At 39.8% G+C, this 21,888-nt stretch overlaps 1 protein-coding gene across 5 annotated transcripts in view; it reads right to left on the bottom strand.

Annotated features, from left to right (window-relative positions):
- Positions 1-21,588, bottom strand: part of XPO1 (exportin 1) — a 47,431-nt gene extending 25,843 nt beyond the window's left edge. Inside the window, exons 1-4 of one of the 5 annotated variants that reach the window (XM_080686039.1) lie at positions 21,521-21,588; positions 17,006-17,137; positions 9,434-9,535; positions 5,648-5,720 (exon numbers count right to left, since the gene is read on the bottom strand). In XM_080686039.1, coding sequence (XP_080542165.1) covers positions 5,648-5,720; positions 9,434-9,535; positions 17,006-17,131 — 301 coding nt within the window. In that variant the 5' untranslated portion in view covers positions 17,132-17,137; positions 21,521-21,588. Of the gene's footprint in view, positions 1-5,647; positions 5,721-8,258; positions 8,323-9,433; positions 9,536-14,307; positions 14,553-17,005; positions 17,138-19,808; positions 20,414-20,640; positions 21,381-21,520 lie in introns of those variants that run through there. The other 4 variants (XM_080686037.1, XM_080686038.1, XM_080686040.1 and 1 more) reach the window with 4 other exon arrangements.
- Between the last annotated feature and the right edge of the window lie 300 nt (positions 21,589-21,888).

Below are 21,888 nucleotides of genomic sequence, written 5' to 3'. Positions count from 1 at the left end.
ACATTGATGTCTCTCTCTCTCTTAAAAATCAATGGAATAAAAAAAGGGGGAAAAAACAATGGAAAAATATCTTAGGTTGAGGATTAACAAAAACCTTATGGATGATCAGCTTTGGTCTGTCAACTTCATAAATTATAACACAGAAATGCACAACTTAGAAGCTTTGTCCAACTACTTTAAGTGACCAAACTGCTAAATGTTCAATTATGATTATATCACTTTGGACTATTCATTAATTCATCACTCCTCTTTTCAATATCAGCAAATTCATATCTATCTCATAAAATGATTTATAAATCATATGCCTTAATGGAGTAAAACACAAGCCTTTGGTTTACATTTTTAAAAATACAGAGATACCTTTATACAGATAATCATTTCAGGGGGGAATAAAAGGAGTTTTAGTATCTGCCCCCACTCCATTACGGTTTGAAAGCATGTACCAGTTGCAGCTTGATTACAGTTCCAGTTCAATGTTTCTCTCCCCCCACCCTTCCCACTCTCTCTAAAAATCAATGGAAAAATATCCTCGAGTGAGGACTAACAACAATAAAATTTTCTAAAATTATTTAAAAGGAAAGGGAGCTTACCTGAATAATGAAAGTTATTGTACAACTAAGACATAGATTCAATATCACTGACAATCCTAGTATACCTTTTTTTTAAAAAAATATATTTTATTGATTTTTTACAGAGAGGAAGGTAGAGGGATAGAGAGTTAGAAACATCGATGAGAGAGAAACATCGATCAGCTGCCTCCTGCATGCCCCCCCCCCCCCCTTACTGAGGATATGCCCCCAACTTCAAGGTACATGCCCTTGACCGGAATCGAACCTGGGACCCTTGAGTCCGCAGGCCGATGCTCTATCCACTGAGCCAAACCAGTTAGGGCAATCCTAGTATACCTTTAATTACTCCAGTGACTAGCACACACTCCCCATCTGAAAACTATCCTACTTCACATATTAAAATTTCCCCTTTATCTTTAAGTAAAAAATATTTAGTATTTGATTTATAACTCATCTATGCAAATATTCACTTCAAAACTTAACCTCAAATATATCAATTATATAACACATAATTTATAAGAATAAAAACATAGGAAAAGTCATTATTTCCTTAAAGTAGAAGAATACAGTAAATTGGAGAACATTAACTCAATAATATGCAATTCATTAATTGAATAATTATATGTTGACACATATACTAAGAAATAAGAATGCAATAGATATTCTCTGATCCTTAACACCATTAAGCTAACATTTTGAGGTATTAAGAGAAAGAGTTAGAAAAAAACAATGGCAGCCATATATGAGAAATGTTATGGTGGTGGTAGTGGAGGGAAAGACTCCAAACAGTTAACGTTTTTTCTGGCCTAAAAAAAAACAAAAACAAAAACAGAGCAATGTAGCAGATTTTGTATCATATAAATCTAAATTTATTAAAATGTTTTATTATGGCCCTAGCCAGTGTGGGTCAGTGGCTGGAGCATCAGCGTGGGGACTGAAGGGTTCTGGGTTCCATTCCAGTCAAGGGCACATGCCCAGGTTTGCAGACTCCATCCCCAATAGGGGGCATGCAGGAGGCAGTTGATCAATAATTTTCTCTCATCACTGATGTTTCTATCTCTCTCCCTTTCTCTCTGAGATCAATATAAATATATTTTAAAAAAATGTTTTATTATGATGTTGTATCTCCCTTGATCATTTTTAAATTAAAATGTCACTTAATTGTATGTTTTTTTAAAATGTCTTTACTTGGCTTATTATTACCTGTGTGTTTTTTGCTCAATGAAATTGTATTCATCTGTGATCCACTGTTACAGAATCTACTAAGGGAACACGCAGCAAGAGACATCTAAACACAGTCTAGAATTGTCAGAGATTTTCCTGGCAAAGTGCTTTAGACAAGAGGCCTGAATTAAAAGTACCATTACCCTAAAAGAACATGTGAAAATTAAACTGTTAATGAACAAGCACCTGAAATCAGATTTTTAAAATTGCTAGATTGGAAAAAAATGTACAAAATTTATTTTGGTTTGTTGTGTAGCTAAACCTACACTTCCTTTAAAATACAAGCATTGCAATTTGTATGATGGAACTTGTCTAAAGGGCCTGACCTAATCATCATTCCCTTCTTTTAGCACATTCTGACCCTTAGCATGCACTCTGATGTCAGGATATATTTATATAGCCTTAATACCTAACAGTGCTTTGTATGAAGCAGATATACAGTATGTGCCCCAGGTAAATCTATAATAATAAAAGTGTACTATGCTAATTAGTCCGGATGGTCTTCCAGACGAAGCCGTGGCGGCGGGGGGTGGGGTGGGGTGTGTGTGTGTGTGTGTGTGTGTGTGTGTGTGTGTGTGTGTGTGTGTGTGCGCGCGCGCGCGCGCGCACGTGCCAAGCACCTTGCATGAATTTCATGCATCAGGCCTCTAGTAAATATATATTCTAAGACAGAGTAAGAAGTGGCACTGACAGCTTTAAATGACATGACAAAGAAATGTACAGTATTTGCCGGGTTATACTAATTCATTTCCAATACCAAAGTTACTTAAAGATGAAGGAAAATTAACTTTCAGAAATACTAGCATATTTTGTGAAACACAAAATCATAAGCTTGGAGAAGCCTCCACAGGACTGACAATGTTAAAAAGAATTACAAAATTAATACAGTATTGAATTTATTTTCCAATGCTTTACAGATGAGAGCCATTACCTTAAAAAAGAACATGAATCATTAAATCCATCATGCAAAGTTGCTGTTGGTATCAAAATCTAGGGTCCACTAACATTCTCTGGAATCCATTTTGCCTAGTCTTCCAACAATGAGCCTCTCCAAGACCTAGAAGTTACACCACACTTTTTCCTCCATATAATGTCTTCACCAATAATAGCAATTATACATGGGTAAAAGAGTAACTTCAGGTAATTTTATGAAGTTTACACCATACTTAATCTTTTTTTTAAAAAAATATATTTTATTGATTTTTTACAGAGAGGAAGGAAGAGTGATAGTCAGTCAGAAACATCGATGAGAGAGAAACATCGATCAGCTGCCTCTTGCACACCTCCTACTGGGGATGTGCCCGCAACCAAGTTACATGCCCCCGACCGGAATCGAACCTGGGACCCTTCAGTCCGCAGGCTGACGCTCTATCCACTGAGCCAAACTGGTTTTGGCTACACCATACTTAATCTTAACACTAGTGATGATGGGAAATGCAGGGAGAAAGGTGATTCTGATACTTTTTAAAAATAAATATAGTTTGGCAGAATAGGCAGAATAATCACCACTGCTTCCCCTCCAGTCTTTTCAAACATGAAAACAGACTCTCAAAAGTAAAGTCTTAAGCCCTCTGAAATATTTTATGTTGGATATTTGCATATTAATCCATGGGAGCTCTTATGATCCTATCTAATAAAGAAGGAATATGCTAATTGACCCTCACGTCGTCACAGATGGCGGTGCCCACAGCCAATGAGGAAATATGCTAATTGACTGCCCCACCCTCAAAGATGGCAGCGCCCAAGGATCCCTCGGCCACTCCCCACACCTGCCTCCGGAGCCCCCCAGGGCCAGCCCGAGGCGCAGGCAAGCCTCAGATGGTGGCTGTCCAGCTGCCCAGGGCTGCCCGAGGCTCAGGTAACTAGGGGTGGCTGAGGCTTGCACTGCTGGCAGTGGCAGCAGCAGGTGTGATGGGGCATCGCCTTCCCCTAATCGCCGGGTCGCCTCCCACCCCTGAGGGCTCCCGGACTGTGAGAGGGGACAGGCTGGGTTGAGAGACCCCCGCTCCAGTGCAAGAGTTATCATGCACCAGGCCTCTAATGTCATAATTAAAAAATATATATACATGCATATGAGCATAACCAATGGACACAAGACAGTAGGGTGGGGTGAGGGCATGTGCTGGGGGATGGGACTGACCAGGGAGAGGTCAATGGGGGGGGGGGGAGAAGGAGACTTATGTAATACTTTAAACAATAAAAAATTTAAATTAAACAAACAAACAAATATACCACACTCCACTTCATGTAGAAAGCAAACAATGTTGAATCTTTAGGTAGACCCTTAGCCTCTAATTTTATAACAAATATAACCATGACTTTGATAGACTAGTATAATTTTAAATCACTTAAATTTAAAGCTGGAAAAGGTTATGGGAGAGCATCTAGTACAATCCTTATGTGATCACAAGCAGAGGTCTAGGTGTTTAAAAACAAAAAGAAGGACTTATACTACAGTAAAATGGTACTGAGGTAAAAAACTAAACACCTTTTTTAGGTATGGTAAGTCATGGCCAAAGTTAAATTTGAGGCTCAGAACATGTGTATCAAACAAAAGTAGTGAAGGAAAACAGCATCTAATGTCCCTAAAGAGCGATGGGAAAGTATGAAGAATCTATTTGGGCCAACAGTCAAACAGCTCTTATTAGTTTCTGAGAAGGTCACAGAACATGATCTAAAATGGTTGCAACGCAAAATAAAACATTTAAAGAAATAGGAACTTCTTTTGGAGATACTATTTCCTCCTGCACTATCATTCTTAATCTTTATTTAAAATATATTAAAAATATTTGTCATTAAAACTTGTCTTATTTACCTCTAAGCATGCTAAATAGGTATCAAGATTTAAGTCAGACTAGTTGAGTAAATCCAGGTCCCTATCCCAACATAAAGATGACATGAGAGCATGGCCTGTGTGGCTCAATGGTTAAGCACAAACCCATGAACTAGGAAGTCACAGTTCAATTCCCAGCCAGGGCACATGCCTGGGCTGAGGGCTCGATCCCCAGTGTGGGGTGTGCAGAAGGCAGCCAGTGATCAATAATTATCTCTCATCACTGCTGTTTCTCTCTCTTCCTCGCTGAGATCAATAAAAAAAAAAAAAAAAAAAAATTAAAAGAGATGACATGAGAAATCAAGTGAAAGACGGTATCTTAAAGATCCATAGTCAAAGAAAGGGGCACCTATATAATCTATAATAATAAAAGGGTAATATGCTAGTTCAGTGGTCAGCAAACGCATTAGTCAACAGAGCGGCAAACCGTGGCTCGTGAGCCGCACGTGGCTCATGCGCCGCAGTGTGCTGACCACTGTGCTAGTTAGACTGGACGTCTTCCTGACGTCCTTCCTGACAAAGCTGGGGCTGGAGGAAAGCCAGCTTGGGTCCTGGGTGCCTGCCAGAAGCCAGAGGGAGGAAGGCCTACTCCTGCACAAATTTTCGTGCAACGAGCCTCTAGTATATATAAAAGCCTAAGTGACTGGCCGACTGGAGCTATGACACACACTGACCACCAGGGGACAGACGCTCAACGCAGGAGCTGCCGAGCTGCGGTGACTTGGCAGCTGCAGTTCTTGGGTGACGCACCCAGAACCAGAGAGGAGGGAGCCCAATTCTGGGGTGCATCACCGGAGAACTGCCCTCTCGGAATCTGGGACCCCTCAGGGGATGTCTGAGAGCTGGTTTTGGCCCGATCCCTGGAGGCCAGGCCGAGGGACCCCACTGGTGTCGAATCCGTGCACCAGGCCTCTAGTTAAAGCATAATAAACTAGAGTTAAGCAAATACTTAACTATGATAAAAAAATGTCAGGATTAATAAAATTTCTCTGAATTTGTAATTTCATAAATTATTTCCTACCTTCACACTGGTTCCTCGGAAGAATCTTCCATCTTGTTTTTATCACATTTTCCAAAATTTGTAGTCCATAATACTGAAAATTGGATAACAGAGATATGTGAATATATTACTGTAAGACTAGCAACTTTCAGGATTCACAAATGGACAGACATTCACACATTTACATCTAAAGTTTCAAAAACATTATGCTACCAAGTTTAATTACATATATTAAACAAGGATCTATTCACCCATATACTGAGTTTTCATGCATTTTCCTCATTTTATTGTTTACTACTCTATTTAAAGTCCTGCTGTTTACACATGCTCACACCAGGAAGAACCAAATAAAAAGCCTTTTTGCAGCCAATTGGGCTTATCTGTAGAAGGAAGTAGCAGCCAGATATGAATTCACAGCATAAATGACTGCTTATAGGCTCACGTACTTTAACACGACCAGGTTCCTAAGAATTTAGCAGCTTGGATGCTCTCAAGCTTCCTACCATCTTCTAGGAGTTGTAAGCTCTTGGCCAAGCATTAAAGTATTGCCAAAGATACTTTCTGTAGAAAGTCTTTACAAACATCACTGGTGTGTTATTTAAGGAGCAGCAAGACAGCCCATGGGTTTAATTTTAAATTTTAACCCCACCCTTATATTTGCTATTTCTACTAACTTAAAGATAAACTTTTGTGCACAGTCAAAAATAATACAAGTGCATGTTGCAATCTGTATCTACCTTTCAGGTATTCCTTCCTAAATATAGAAGTTATAACTGAAAATGTAAAAAAAGAATAAACAGATACCACTTTCAAGCCATTTTGTCCCTCCTGCTGATTACTCACTCTAAATAGTCAAGAATGTTTATAACAATTTATAATGCTATAGGAGTTAAAACCCAAAATTATTATCATGACCAATTAGTGTGGATAGACAGGAGGAAGAAAAAAGACAAAATTATTGTGGTATGTTTTAACTGGTTAAATTAGGGAAGAATCAGCTATAATACCTGAAAGGTAAACTCACTCATATATAGACATATAACCTCAGATTGCAAGTTTTGGCTGAGAATAAGAGTTCATCTTTAAAATGGTTAGTCATCACACAATAAAATAGGAGCATTAGTATTTCAACCAAAGGGATCATATGAATGCTCATTTTATCCAAAGCACAATATAGACTGTCCCAAACTACATTGTGCTCAAACAGTAAATGTTTTTGCTGTTTCTTTCATTTTAACATTTCACACTTTTCAGTAAAATTTTCAAATGAAATCCTACATTTGCAAAACATTCCTTAAAAAGACTTCCAGATAAAAACAAGGCCAAAGCAAAATTCTGAAAATGTAAATTTGATGCAGGTGTTTCATAATCAGCAGTAAATAATGAAGCTTTCTATCATGTTCATTTACACCTCTCTAAAGTTCTCAGAAAAATGTAAATAAAGCAAAAAGGGAAAGTTTCTGGTTGAAATTCTGAATTAACTTTAAAAAAAAAAAAAACTGCTCTAAAAACTTTAATTTTATAGGCATGAAATCAGACTATCAAGTTGTCAAAGCTATGTATTTTTTTACTACATGGACTATTATCCTCTTGCTAATACTAAACTAATCAAAAGGATCTTTTAAAATTATGAAGCAAAACAACCATAAATATACCAGTAAAAAGTAATAATTTAAATAACCATACCATATTTAGTCAAAGTTTTTCAGCTTAGTTTTTAATTGAAGGATAGTCTCCCCTTCCTTTATTGTTATTTATTTACATCTTCCTTTATATTTGATACTTTGTTATTTCAATCATCTGTATACTAACCTCTAGTCCTTTCTCCAACTGTAAAAAGGTAGCATAAGCTTGCAGAAGATACAACACATATTTGGGTCTTTCTGCCAAGGGGGCTGAAGCAAGAAGCCCAATATAAGCTTTTCACAAGTTAGGTCAAAGAAATAGATAGATCACCATCATAATATCCTAAAACCCAATCTGTCCTAAACATTTAGACTCTACAGTTGAATTCATATTTATTTGAACAATAATATTTTGATTCAAAAATCTGAAGTGGCCCATCCGGCGTGGCTCAGTGGTTGAGTGTTGACCTGTGAACCAGGAGGCCACAGTTCAATTCCCGGTCAGGGTACATGCCCGGGTTGTGGGCTTGATACTCAGTGTGGGGCATGCAGGAGGCAATCGATCAATGATTCTCTCTCATCATTGATGTTTCTCTCTCTCTCCCTCTCCCTTCCTCTCTGAAAGAAAAATAAATTTAAAAAACAACAAAAACACACCAAAAATCTAAAGTGACAGCCAAATTCGAAGGCCAATGAAAAATGACTACTTTGGAAATACCCACAAGTAATTCAATCATTCTAAAGAATTACATTTCTGCTTTACATCTCAGGATTTGAGAAATCCACTGCTGAGTTATGAAGATGAGGGACAGAAAACAGCAAAGACTAAATGAAAAAATAAATAAATAAATAAATAAATGCATGAAATGATCCCTATGGTAGAAATTTCTACTGAGCCCCCAGAAATACTTATTTTATGCATTGAATTCCCCTTTCCCCTCCCACCACCCATGAAACAAAAACAATTGATGAACAGAATTCAGTTAAAGGGAATCAAAAGGGTAGACCTTGTGGAGGCCTGCCGTCAAAGCCTAGCTGTGTCAGTTGCACAGGAAGACACCCCTTTTCTTCCTATTACAAGCAATCAACATAATGGAACATTATGATTAATATCAGGTAGTGTTAACATCTTTAAAGAAAAAAAAATGATTGCATAAAAGCCAAATGTCATAGTGCATAACTTTAGCACCAAATCATTTGTAATTTATGTAAATCGAAGAATTCTTTACCTGTTGCTTTCTTTCTGTTCCTCTAATCATCTCATTTTTCACAAGACAAATTTTGAGTTTTTAAAAATACTGTTGATAAATCAACTTAAACATTAGTAATGTCTGTCAGTATAAAAAGCAAAATTTACCAGGCAAGCAAACAGGCAAACACTGTTATGTTACTTAAGGTTAGCACTTTGAGGAAGTTCTGAACTGTATTTTTGCCCGAAAATTTACAAGATGTCAAAACTAATATTTTAAAACTGTTAATTAACGCAGTCTGATTTCATAAATAGATGTGAACATGGCTATTTTCTGTTTTAACACAATGTGTAGCAAGTGGAAACCTTGTGCATATTAAACAGAATGCCACGCACGGTATTTTAAGTTAATGCAGTTTAAAGAGAAGTGTGAATCACCAAGCCTAAAACAGTCAAAACACATTTTGATCAACCCTTCTGTCCAAACTTAAGAAAAAAAGGACCTGGATTATAACATTTTCAATTGCAAATAAAAACTGAGAGCTGTCCCATTAAAAGCATTGGTACCACTGAGTAGGGTTTTATGCTGCCCATACAACTTGGTGTTGGAGGTGCTTAGAGCCTGTATTATATTGATTACTTGCCCCCCCCAAATTCCTCTGATGTTATGTTTCATCTCTGAGTAACATTCAGAATTTTTTATGCTACTTAGATCTGTACACATATTCTAAAAAGAAAATAAAGCAAAACAAAAAACCCAAAACGAACAAACAAAAAGCCACCTTGCATACTAGTCCCAATTACAAAGCTTCATAATTCTTAGGACTATTTGCAAGAATTAATTCTATGTTTAAGACTCAATTTTGAATAAGTTAACAATATTAAATGATTTGAGATAACAAATGCTCATACTAAAAATGAGATACCTTCCTCAAAGTTTATGACTGGAAGAAAAGAAGAAATAAATGGATTTTAAAACCACTACTTGCTTACTTTCGTGTTCATATTCTGTGAAAATTCCAAAATTGTATCGACTCTTGTCCATGCATCAGGATGCTCCTTTAAATGTGTCAGTACTTCTTGAGCCATTCTTTGCTAAAATATTATACAAGAAGAATTTTAAACTCACTTGTTCTTTTGAATCATTTATTAAAATGGTATTGAACAAGGCACAAATCCTAACAGGACAATGATTCTACCAACTTTCAGAACCACTCAAATAATAAGTCTTTATAGAAATAAAAATGTGTTTGTTATCACTCAAACTTCAATTAAAAATAGGAGTATTTATTCCTTTGAAACAAAATAGCCTTTTTTGGGTACTTAAATTCAACCAATGCTAACAAAGATCTTTTCTGACATAAACAAGTTCTCAGTACTTACAATCAACTAAAAGCAACATAGAAAACTTCATCTACTTAGACAAATAATGGTATACTGTTTTACAAGAGTCACCAACCTACCTCTTAACAAAATTTATCTATAAAAATGTAGTGTGTGAAGGCATATAAACGAGGTCTAATACTTTAAATCTCAAATACCTATAGATATGTATATATGACATTAAGACCCTTAGACTAATTTTTTAAATAGTCTCAAATATATTGTAAACTTACTTTTCTGAATGTCCTCAAATTTCATATATTAAATCCTAGCTTATTTTGAAAGCTTTAAATTTTAAAAAATGCATGCCCCAGCTCGTTTGGCTCATTGGATAGAATGTCAGCCTACGGACTGAAGGGTTCCAGGTTAGATTCCAATCAAGGGCACATGCCTGGGATGCAGGCTCAATCCCTGGTGGGGGGAAGGAGAGGGTATAGGAGGCAGCCGATCAATGATTCTCTCTCATCACTGATGTTTCTATCTGTCTCTTCCTCTCCCTTTCTGAAATCAATAAAAATAGATTAAAATTTTTTCTTAAATGCAAACCAAGAAAATATTAAATCAATGTAGCCATTATCTAGAATGTGTTTTTGTTTTAAGCATAAAAGATCTAAAACTTATGGAAGTCATCTTTTATAAGTTTCTCCAATGCCATTTCCTTCCTTTGTTCCTTCTTTAAAGATAGGCACTATCATGAATTTGGTCTTTTCCTGTCCCTATTTTCAGAGCACGTGTATGAATTTCATAGAAACTACAGTTGTGTAGCCCTAGCCAGTTTGTCTCAGTGGACAGAGCATTGGCCTGCAGCCCAAAGGGTCCTAGGTTCAACCTCTGTTGCAGTCCCTTCCTGGGCCCCGGCCCTAGTCAGGGCTCGTGCACGAGGCAACCAATCGATGTGCTTCTCACATCAATATTTCTGTCTTTCCCTCTCTTCCACTCTCCCTAAAAATCAATAGAAAAATATCCTTAGGTGAGGATTTAAAAAAAATAATAGTGTAGTCACTAAATTTTATATCGTGTATTTTACAGAAATCCTCCTGTAATTTGCTCTTTCCATTGGACAGTTTTTAGCTTCCTCACATTTACTGAAATATGATTGAAATGAACAGTTTTAAAGATCTAGCCAGGTTGACATTATTTATCTAGTTTTTTAAACCATTATAGTTTTCTATCTATACATAAACAAAGACTGTTAATTCTATTATTAATAATATATGTGTTTTCCTTAAAAAGCAATAGCTTAATCTTTTCTTATCTTTAAAGGCTGTTTTGTAGCTCTGTTTTGGATTCTCCCTAATGATCTTTTACCTGTTTCTATCACATATTGTAGGCAAAAATCTAGCTTGATGGTTTTTAAATTTGTCTGATTCCCTCCTGTTAGACTAATTTACCTGATCAAGGGTTTAAATCTATACTATAAAACAAGAAAAATTAAAAAGGGAGGATGGGGGGGAGAAGCATTCTTACTTCAATCATCTCTGACAGAGATATCTCATAATCTTTGACTTGGCTTTTATTCCAACCTATGGAAATAACCCTTACTCCTACTTTGGCTTTGATGTTGAGAATTATTTTCCTCAGGTAACAGTTACATCACATTCATCATTTTGCCATTAGTCAACATATACTCTTTATTGTTTTTAAAACATTTGAGTTAAACTAAAGCTAGGTGGTGGTTCTACCACCACCACCAGAAGCCTCATGCAACTTAAAAATCAGCTGCCTGGGTTTCACCTGAGGGTCTGGGGCTAAGGCTAGAGTGTAAGCTGGAAAATGTAATTATATATATACACTAGAGGCCCGGTGGGGTCCCTTGGCCTGGCCTGCACCATCTTACAATCTGGGACTCCTCGGGGGATGTCGGAGAGTGGGTGTTGGCCTGATCCCTTCAGGCCAGGCAGCTAGGCCAAGGGATCCACTGGTGCCTCTAGTATGCATATAAGATCTTTGGTTAATCTCTTCCCGTCCTCCTCTCTCCCCTCTGAGATTCATCAGTTAGTTCCATGTTTCCATGACTGTAGTTTCTGCTTCTGCTTTGAGCGTCTGCCCCTGGTGGTCAGTATGTGTCATAGTTACCGGCCGGTCGCTTAGGCTTTTATATATATACTAGAGGCCCAACGCACGAAGATTTGTGCAAGAATGGGCCTTCCTTCTCCTGGCTGCCAGCACTGCCTTTACTCAGGCCCAGAGCTGCCTTTCCACCTTCCCACACTGCCCATAGGCCCAGAGTGGCTGGGGTTGTGTGAACGCCTGTATCGTTGCCTGATGACGCAAGTGTCCCACCCCTGGCCATTCGGCACCTGCACATGCAAATTAACCCATCTTTGTTGGGTTAATTTGCATACTCACGCCTGATTGGCTGGTGGGCGTCACGAAGGTACAGTCAATTTGCATCTCACTCTTTTATTAGTGTAGATACTAGAGGCCCAATGCATAAAATTCGTGCAAGGGGCTTGGCCCTTACAGCCCCAGCTTTGTCTGGAAGGTCATTGGGCTGTCCAGTATAATTCGCATATTACACTTTTATTATTATAGATAGATTTTATTTCATTTCATTAAGGACTGATAACTTAAGGGACTATAATTATACTAGATGCCCAGGGCACAGATTCGTGCACCAGTGGGGTCCCTTGACCTAGCCTGCGCCCTCTCGCAATCCGGGACCCCTTGGGGGATGTCGGACTGCCGGTTTTAGCCCGTTCCCTCCAGGCCAGGCCGAGGGACCCCACCGGTGCACTTATCGGTGCACCAGGCCTCTGGTATGCATAAGATCTTTGGTTAATCTCTTCTTGCCCTCCCCCTCTCTCCTTCCCTCTGAGATTCAGTCTGTCCCATGTTTTCATGCCTGTGGTCAGTGTGTGTCATAGCTACCAGTTGAATGGTCACTTAGGCTTTTATATAAATAGACTATATAAAAGGCAGACAAAAGGCAGAAAGAGTACTTGATGTGAGTTATCTCGGGCTAAAGCACATTTTAGCAGTTTTGATTCTGAGAATCTCTTAATATTCATTTCTTACTAGACACAGCTGCATTTTAAAATAGTTAACAAATAGCCCTAGCTGGCTTTGTTCAGTGGTTAGAGCATCAGCCCTCAGACTGAAGGCCCTCGGGTTTGATTCTGGGCAAGGTTGAGTATGGGAGGCAACAAATCAATGTTTCTCTTTTGCCTCTCCCCCTCCTTTCCACTGTCTGAAAATCAATGGGGAAAAAATATCTTTGAAGAGGATTAACAAAAAATAAGTATAATATAAAATAGTAACAAATATTAAGAGATATAAAAAAATCCATGCTGCCGAAACCGGTTTGGCTCAGTGGATAGAGCGTCAGCCTGTGGACTGAAAGGTCCCAGGTTCGATTCCGGTCAAGGGCATGTACCTTGGTTGCGGGCATGTCCCCAACAGGGGGTGTGCAGGAGGCAGCTGATCGATGTTTCTCTCCCATCGATGTTTCTAGCTCTCTATCCCTCTCCCTTCCTCACTGTAAAAACATTAATAAAATATTTAAAAAAAAAATCCATGCCTCTTAAAATCGTTTCCTTTTAGTTTTCCTGTAATTTTACTCTTCAAAGAGAAGATTTGACTTTGGGTGATGGGCACAAGTTACAGATCTTGTAACAGAAACCTACACCTGAACCCTTTATGATCATATTAACCAAGTTCACCCCAATAAATTTAAAAAAGCCACTCTTCTAGTAATTTCTTCCCCTCCAAAGTTATGTAGTCCTTTTTAAAAAGTTAAGACTAACTACAGTTTAGTTTAAAAGTTTAATCAGTATAATTTCTAGTTGCCATTTTTAGCACATATTTTGAGATTAGGAAAAAATATATACTGTACTTTAAAAACAATGAATTTGACATCACATATACTAAATCTTTATACTTCCAAAAGTACTTTTTTAAAAATAGATTTTATTGATTTTTTACAGAGAGGAAGGGAGAGGGATAGTTAGAAACATCAATGAGAGAGAAACATCAATCAGCTGCCTCCTGCACACCTCCTGCTGGGGATGTGCCCACAAACAAGGTACATGCCCTTGACCAGAATCGAACCTGGGATCTCTCAGTCCCCAGGCCGACGCTCTATCCAGTGAGCCAAACTGGTTAGGGCCAAAAGTACTCTTTAAACAGAATTCCTGTTAAGTATCAGGTACTATAACAGGTACTTTACAAATCTCATCATTAATCCTCCAATAGCTTGCAAGGTAGGTAATAGTTTATAGAGGAGACTCCAGAGCAATAACTAGAAAACTTACTAGAATAAAATTAGGACAACTAACATGTTCCCTACTACATCTTTTTCTTCTTTTCATTCAAAATAAGACCCTCAAAAAAAGTGGTTACAAAAAAAAAACAAAAACACACACAAAAAAAAACAGAACTAGAAGTTTAAAGACATGATTTTTAGAAAAGTTCTTAATCTTTAAGCTCTAAACCTCAGTTTCCTTATCCTATATATATAATAAAAGCATAATATGCAAACCAACCAAATAGCGGAACGACCATCCGGGACCACGCTATGACACCCACTGGGCCAGGCCAGCCAAGGCGGGTGCCCGGCCATCACCCCATGATCGCCCCGCAGAGAGAGGCCCAGGCCACCATCCAGCGGGCTGCAGCAGGTGGGTGGGGCCTCCCTCTGCGAGGGAAGCCTGGGTCCGGAGGGAAGCAGGTACCGGCAGCCAGGGGAAGGAAGGCAGGTCTACTCTTGCACGAATTTCATGCATCAGGCCTCTAGTCTATAATATAACAAATACCAGTTTACTGATCATCTTTATGCAACTGATTTGTCATGAGATCTAAACTTAAAATCCTTACATTTGAGATAGTTTTGCTTTTAAACATAGAAAATATTTACTTTTCTAAACCTATAAACTTTATTAAAAATTCAAATTTAAAACAAATCATTAAATCTCAATGCTATGAAACATTACTGAAGGCAGTATTACAACATATTTTTCTTGATAAAAATTACTGCTAATTCTCATTTATAAGCCTAGAACACTGGTCTCCTCATTTATTCATATTACTTTTAGATGTTGTAAATGAGGTTAAAAAAAGACAAAGATTGAAGAGCAGCAATAACTGAATGATGTGAAAAAATTAAATGCTCATCTTCCTAATGGCTATAGATTTGTGTTTCGAATATATTCAAAGCTGAGCCCAACTTTACTTCATGCATTTTTAACCTTATTTTTTATACTTTCTTCCAAAAGCAGCTGCTTTCCATACATAAGTTAAAATAAAATTAAGCTTAAAGCTCCATGTCGAATGTACAGCATGAGGAAACATGATATGTGTGATACAGATGGAGTAACCTTTTCAGGAATGCTTTTGGAGAAAACAACTCTGATCAACTGCCCTTAGGAATATAAAACTGGACTAACAAGCTTACAACAACCATTGCAAGAGTAATTTTTCCACTCACACAATTTTCATGGCCCTTTCCTTTAAAATTCTCTTAAGATTTTCTTATCCAACCGAAAGGAAACTTACTCATTTAAAACTTTGACATTAGCCCTGACCGGTTTGGCTCAGTGGATAGAGCATCGGCCTGCGGACTGAAGGGTCCCAGGTTCGATTCCAGTCAAGGGCATGTACCTTGGTTGTGGGCACATACCCAGTAGGGGGTGTGCAGGAGGCAGCTGATTGATGTTTCTCTCTCTCTATCCCTCTCCCTTCCTTTCTGAAAAAAAAAAAAAATCAATAAAATATAAAAAAATAAAAATAAAACTTTGACATTAGTTCCATAGGGTGAAGTCCTAAGACTGTCCAGTTTCTTGTTAACATTACATTTTAGAAACAGTCCTGCCTCATCTCTCTTTAAATGGGGTATTAAAAACAAAAAACCCACACTTTACAACAATCAAAAATAGATTATGTGGTAAGATAATTCCCTACATTAACAGTACCACTTTTACAAATGTTAAAATTCAAGTAACAGCCCAGCCAACCTATGAACCAGAAGATTACGGTTCAATTCCCAGTCAGGACACATGCCTGGGTTGCGGGCTTAATTCCAGCGGTGGGAGGAGGCGGCAACCAATCAATGATTATTTCTCACAATAGATGTTTCTATCTCTCTTCTCCATTACTTTCTGAAATCAATAAAAAAATATATTTTTAAAAATTCAAATAGCATAAAGATGTTTGGTATTAAGATTCTTAAAACAAGTTTATAGCCCAGCTGGTGTCGCTCAGTGCTTGAGTGTCAACCCTGCACCAAGAGGTTCGATTCCTGGTCAGGAGACATGCCAGGATTGTGGGCTCCATCCCCAGTAGGGGGAATGCAGGAGGCAACCGATTGATGTTTCTCTCATCAATGTTTCTCTCTCTCCCTCCTCTCTTAAAAAAAAAAAAAATCAAAACAAGTTTATATCTGTGAAGTAGTTTTGTAATTTAATTTAAATATTTTACAGATTAAAAGAATCATATTAACTACAAATACATGATATACGTATAAGGTACATACTATCTTTAATATCTCTACAAAACATTTAATACATTGTGCTCTTTTATTTTTTTCCTTTCTTATTTTTTTAAATCCTCACCAGAGGATATTTTAAAAATTCTTTTTTAGAGTGGAAGGGAGGGGGTGGTGGGGGAGGGAGAAAAACATTGATTTGTTGCCTCCCCCACACAGATTGCATGCAGATCGATCCTGCAACCAAGGTATGGGCCCTTGTTCTTGACAGCAATCAAACCAGGGACTCTTCAGCAGGCTGACACTCTATCCCCTGAGCCAAATTGGCCAGAACTCTATTTTTTATTAAATGGAGTAAATGTTTAAGAATAATAGAACAAGTATAAGAAAATATTATTTCACTCTGTGTCAAAATATAATGCAGCCCTAGCCGGTTTGGCTCAGTGGATAGAGCGTCCGCCTGCGGATTGAAGGATGCCCAGGTTGCAGGCTTGCCCCCAACTGGGGATCGTGAAGGAAGCAGCAGATCAATGATTCTCTCTCATCATTGATGTGTCTCTCTCTCCCTCTCCCTTCCTCTCTGAAATCAATAAAAAAAAATATAAAATTCAACTTCTCTCTTCAGACATTTATCATTTCTATTTAATTCTGAATTAATACAAGCTATGGAACACTTTTTTAAAAGGCAATTATTTAAACCTGTATTCAAAATCCAACAACTTTGTTACACTATGCTCTCAAGTTTTGAACAGCTACTTTACCTGGGCTCCTTCTCCATGGTATAAGCAATTCACCACATTGTCTAAAAGGTTGATATCCAGTTTTTGGCTGAAATCAAGCAGCTGACGAGCTGCATGGTCTGCTAACATTGTCATAATTGCTGGCATAGATTACTGAAAATAAAGAAAAAATATTTAAGATATCTATGAAGTTTTGATATCAGTCAAAACTTTCTACTCAGTTATTTTACTTCAACCATGTTCACACAAATATTTTAATGAGTATTTCAAAGATTTAACAAAAGCAAATAAAAGCTGAAATTACTTAGCTACTCCATAACCATACCAGTTATCAGCATCTATTCAACTCTAGATGCCAGAAAAATTGTGTTGTTCTCTACTAACATTTATATAAAGTTACCCTAACTTGTTTTTAAGATGAACCTATTAAGAATTTATGGCCCTAAATATTGACCGTTCCAAGTCTTGATCTCAAATTTTTAAGTACAGATGAACTTCAAGTGGACATGTTTATTTTCCCCCTTCATAAGTAGGTCTAGTTCAGTAAACACTCACTTCCCCTCATTTCATGTTACCTTAATTTTTAAATTAAGATATAGTGAAAAGGCAGGAAGATGCTAAAAATTAAATGTGGTACACAAGTTTTACTATTGTATGTGTCAATGATTAGTAGGAACCACCAGCCTAACAAATCTGGTGCTCTTAACATCTATAAAGAACTCAAGTTTCTACATACAATTAAACCATCTACATTTGCTTCTTTCAACCCAATGAATTTGGGACTAAGGTTACAAGCATATAAATTCCCTGAATATATGGTCTACAAAAAAACCACATCTTTATGATAATATGTCAAACAAGATTTTTTTCCTTCAAATTTCAAGGTCTTCATTGGCAAGGTAAAAACTGTAAAGCTTGCCAACTATTTTCCAAATAAAAACAAATTCCATCACAACAGAAAATGAGCTTCTTCACCTCAAAAAATGTACTGGCTAAAACCTACTGGTTCATATGCGATGTTATCCTTTTAAGAGGATTCCACTCCAAGATGCTGGCACACATCCACATTTTTGTTGCCCCGCAGTATAAAAATCTTTGCTTTTACTTCAAAGCTAATGCCACTCAAGTCTGACAGGCTAGTAAATCAGTACTCCTTAACATTTTGGGGTCAAGATGCCTTACAATTAGGAGATGATAGTCCTTGCCAAATTAAAAGCTCACAGTTTTGTATACAATTACAGAAGATGCCGGACTCTTTGAAAGCCAGGCATGAAACCTTAGGTTAAGAACTCTTAGTTTATTGTACCTAGACCCAACAAGGTTCGATGGTAATCTCCACTTGTTCCCCACTTTTAAAAACCTTCCAGGATCAGGAAATGGGTGGCTAATTTGATCATGTTTGGAAAAACTAGCTTGATCAAATGTTTTATTTAATGATAATGTCAGTTACAACAAATTAGAAGTGGGTAAAGTTAGACATAATGTAAAAAATTGAGGTATTAAGAGATGAAGGGCCCGACCCGGTTTGGCTCAGTGGATAGAGCGTAGGCCTGTGGACTGAAGGGTCCCAGGTTCAATTCCGGTCAAGAGCACATGCCTGGGTGGCAGGCTCCTCCCCCAGTGGGGGGCATGCAGGAGACAGCCCATCAAAGATTCTCTCTCATCCTTGATGTTTCTATCTCTCTCCCTCACGCTTCTTCTCTGAAATCAATAAAAAGATATATTTTAAAGAGGCCTGAGAATCTGCATTAAAAAGAGTTGAAAGATTTTTAGTAACCTGAAGTCTGTTGACAGTAAAACTGATGAGATTTCAAAAACTTTTATATAAGTTATTAAACATGTTTTTTAGTACAGAGTACCTGGCATACACAACAAAAATCTTTGTTCTAAATACTAACATAAAAAGGAAATGTGATTCAAATAAAGATGTTTCAATTTCCTTCCTTCAAGAGCCAGACAATTTTTAAAAGATCAGAACAATCTTAAAAATTGAAGCTGAAAACAATGTCCATAAAGCATCAAGATCTACATATCACGTTTTCGTTTTTTGTTGTTGTTGTTTGTTTTTTTGTTTTGTTTAAACATTGAACGAACTTTCCTATTTGGCCTACCGATCATAATTGAATAACCAAAACAAAAAATAAAGTGACTCTAAAAAGTTTCATTTTCAAGAAATTGTTCTCTGAGTTCTCTGAGCTAAATTCTTTTGAAAAAAACAGGTTTAGAATAGAAGCTTGTGTTAAATACTGAAGAGTTTGCCATCTTTAGAACTAGTGGCTATCTTCGATATGACCTGCCTATTCTTGAACTGTACCGAGTACAGAAATGGCGGCTTTCTGGTCAATGCCAAGCACATTTAGTCCCCCAAATCAAATAACTTCCAAAGCATTCTTTCCACTAACTGCAGTGTCCCATACACTTACGTTATACAACCAGGCAGATAAACAGCCATAGCGAGAAGGGTGAAACCACAAAGGCTGTTTTCCCTTGGACGCTCAATCCTAAAATCCACTCACTGGATAGCATACACAATGTGGTGGCTCTACAAGTGACTACCAACTTCAAACTCAAGAGGCAGGCAGCTACCTACTGCCACTCCCATCCAAAACCAAGAAAAGCATAACCGTTGGTTAATGATAACTACACAGTAGGCAAAATAATAATAAAAAAACCCAAGTCGCTACAGCAGAGAGACGACTCCCTTAGGTGAGTGGGCCAGGGCTGGCTTCATTCACTAGAAACACACCTCACTAGGCCCGCCCTCCCTCGCTCCCCGAGCCCATTCGCGGCACTTCTGACTAGAGCACACCGAGCACGCACTCACCCCGCCCAGACTCGCAGGAGGCACCGCCAGGCGCCCGAAGTTCACCGCCCCATTCTCTATGCAGCATGGCCTCTGCGTGATCAGGAGGTCCGGGCTGGGCAAATCTTTAATGCTTCCTCTACTACACCACTTCTCCCACCCACACCAAACTCAAGAGAAATCGTAATGAAGGAGAATTAGGACATCATCCACCATAAAGTATCAGCAGTAAAAATCCATCACAACGAGCTCAAGCCGCCGAAAACAAACTATGGCACGAATCCCCATTTGCAGATCCTTGAAAAATCAACTCATCTTCCCTACTTCTAATCTCACTCTGCAAAAAACACAAAGATTTTGAGTTTCCTCGCAGGAGGTGCAGGGACTCGGCAGCCCCTCCCTCCCCCGATCTCCAAGCTCTCCACCGAGCGGCCACGTGATGCAGGCGGACGTTTCAATGCTGCTGCACTAAATATTTCTGGAAACTTCCACTCCTAATAATTTACAGAGATGTTCCTGAAGTCACCCCAACTCCTGCCCAGCCCTTTGGGCTGGGGAAGCCCTTCCACCCCCGCGCTGGGGCCCTGCTTCACTACCACGCTCCTCGCTTTCCTCCACCGTCACCCGCACACGCGAATGACCCAGCAAGCGCTTCCCCTCCCGCGGCCACCTCCCCGCCTCCATCTCCCAGTGGCAGAAGCGGCTCCATTCAATCGCAGGCTGCGCTGGGCCCGCCGCCGCCTCCTCGGCTCGCTTCCCGCGGCCGCCGCCGCGCCCCACGCCGGCCTCCTCCCGCCCGGCCGCGCCGCCGCCCGGCCCCCGGCCCCCGGCCCCGAAGACACAGTCGACTTACCCAGAGATTGAACCAACTGCTTCTTCCTTCCTGGTCAGGGGATTAGGGAGAGGGAAGGTGGGGAGAGGGGAAAGGGGAGGAAATCAAGGTGGGTTTCAGTTTTCCCACCTTAAAAAAAGGAAATTAAAAAAAAAAGGAGATAAGGGCAAAAAAAAAAAAAAGGCTCAACAGTATGTACTATCCAGAGACACTTCACCCCGACACACACACACCCACACACACCCAAAAAAGGAGGGGAATTAATCTGAGAAATAAATGCTCCCGCCTGGCTGGGGAGTAAGGGGAGGGGGAGGGGAACGGGGTCAAGTCCCAAAGATTCAGCCCCAGGGAGACCCTCCAGCTACAGGCGGCGGCGGGAGCGGCAGGAGTAGGGGTGTAGAGTCCACACGGCCGGGGAACGCTCTGCCGCCAGTTGCAGTCCGACTTCCCCTACCAAAATACGGCTCCCTCTCTCACGCGGCTCCGGCGCTGGCCCCCCCACCCCGGCTCGCCTAAACTTTCCCCCCTTCTCCTGCTTCTCAGCGACTGGTGGTTCCCCCTCCCCCTCCGGGTGGTTGCACGGACTGCAGCAGCAAAGACTGGAAGAGGCAGCGCCGCCGGGGCTGTAGCTACTGTTGCTCTTGCTGATGCTGTAGCTCCCGCTGGTCCTGCCGCGGCCGCTGCAGCCGCTTCTCCCCCTCCTCCTAGTGCCTCAAACTCGGAACCGGTTGAAACCGGTTCAGACTGGGAGATTCCATCTCGGTTGAGTTTTCAGCCCATGGCGCCGCGGAGCGTTTGGAACCTGGGCCTCCGCCCCCAGCCCGCCCGTCTATTGGCCTGTTCCAGCCACAACCGCGCCATCAGTCCACCTCTTATTGGTCAGATCGCCCGTCAATCCCACCTCAAGTCTCCACACGAGCCCGCCGCTTCTGCCCCCGCCTCTTTCCAGCAGCGATTTGCCCGCAGAGTGGGGGAAGGGAATTGGGGCGGGTCGAAAAAGAGCGAGAAGGGGGGGTGGAGGAGGAGGAGGTGGGACAAGAGTTGAGCCCAGCAGAGGAGAGAGCGAAGAGAAGCCGCGAGGAGGACTGGTTCGATCATCCGTCAATCAAATGCAGCCCGCCTTCGACTTCCCGTTCCCCTCCCGCTGCTCCCCCTCCCAGGGCTTAGTCCGCAGGCCCGGCCTTTCCGACCCGCTCATTGGCTGGCGCCTTTAGTGACGAAGAGGGTGGGGAGTAGCTCGTGAGCTGGTGGTGGCGCGAGTTTGAGCGT

This window comes from Plecotus auritus (genome assembly GCF_963455305.1).
Source record: "Plecotus auritus genome assembly, chromosome: 8".
Lineage (NCBI taxonomy): Eukaryota > Metazoa > Chordata > Mammalia > Chiroptera > Vespertilionidae > Plecotus > Plecotus auritus.
The sequence above is the reverse complement of the archived record's forward strand: the minus strand, read 5'-3'. Positions and strand labels throughout refer to the sequence as shown.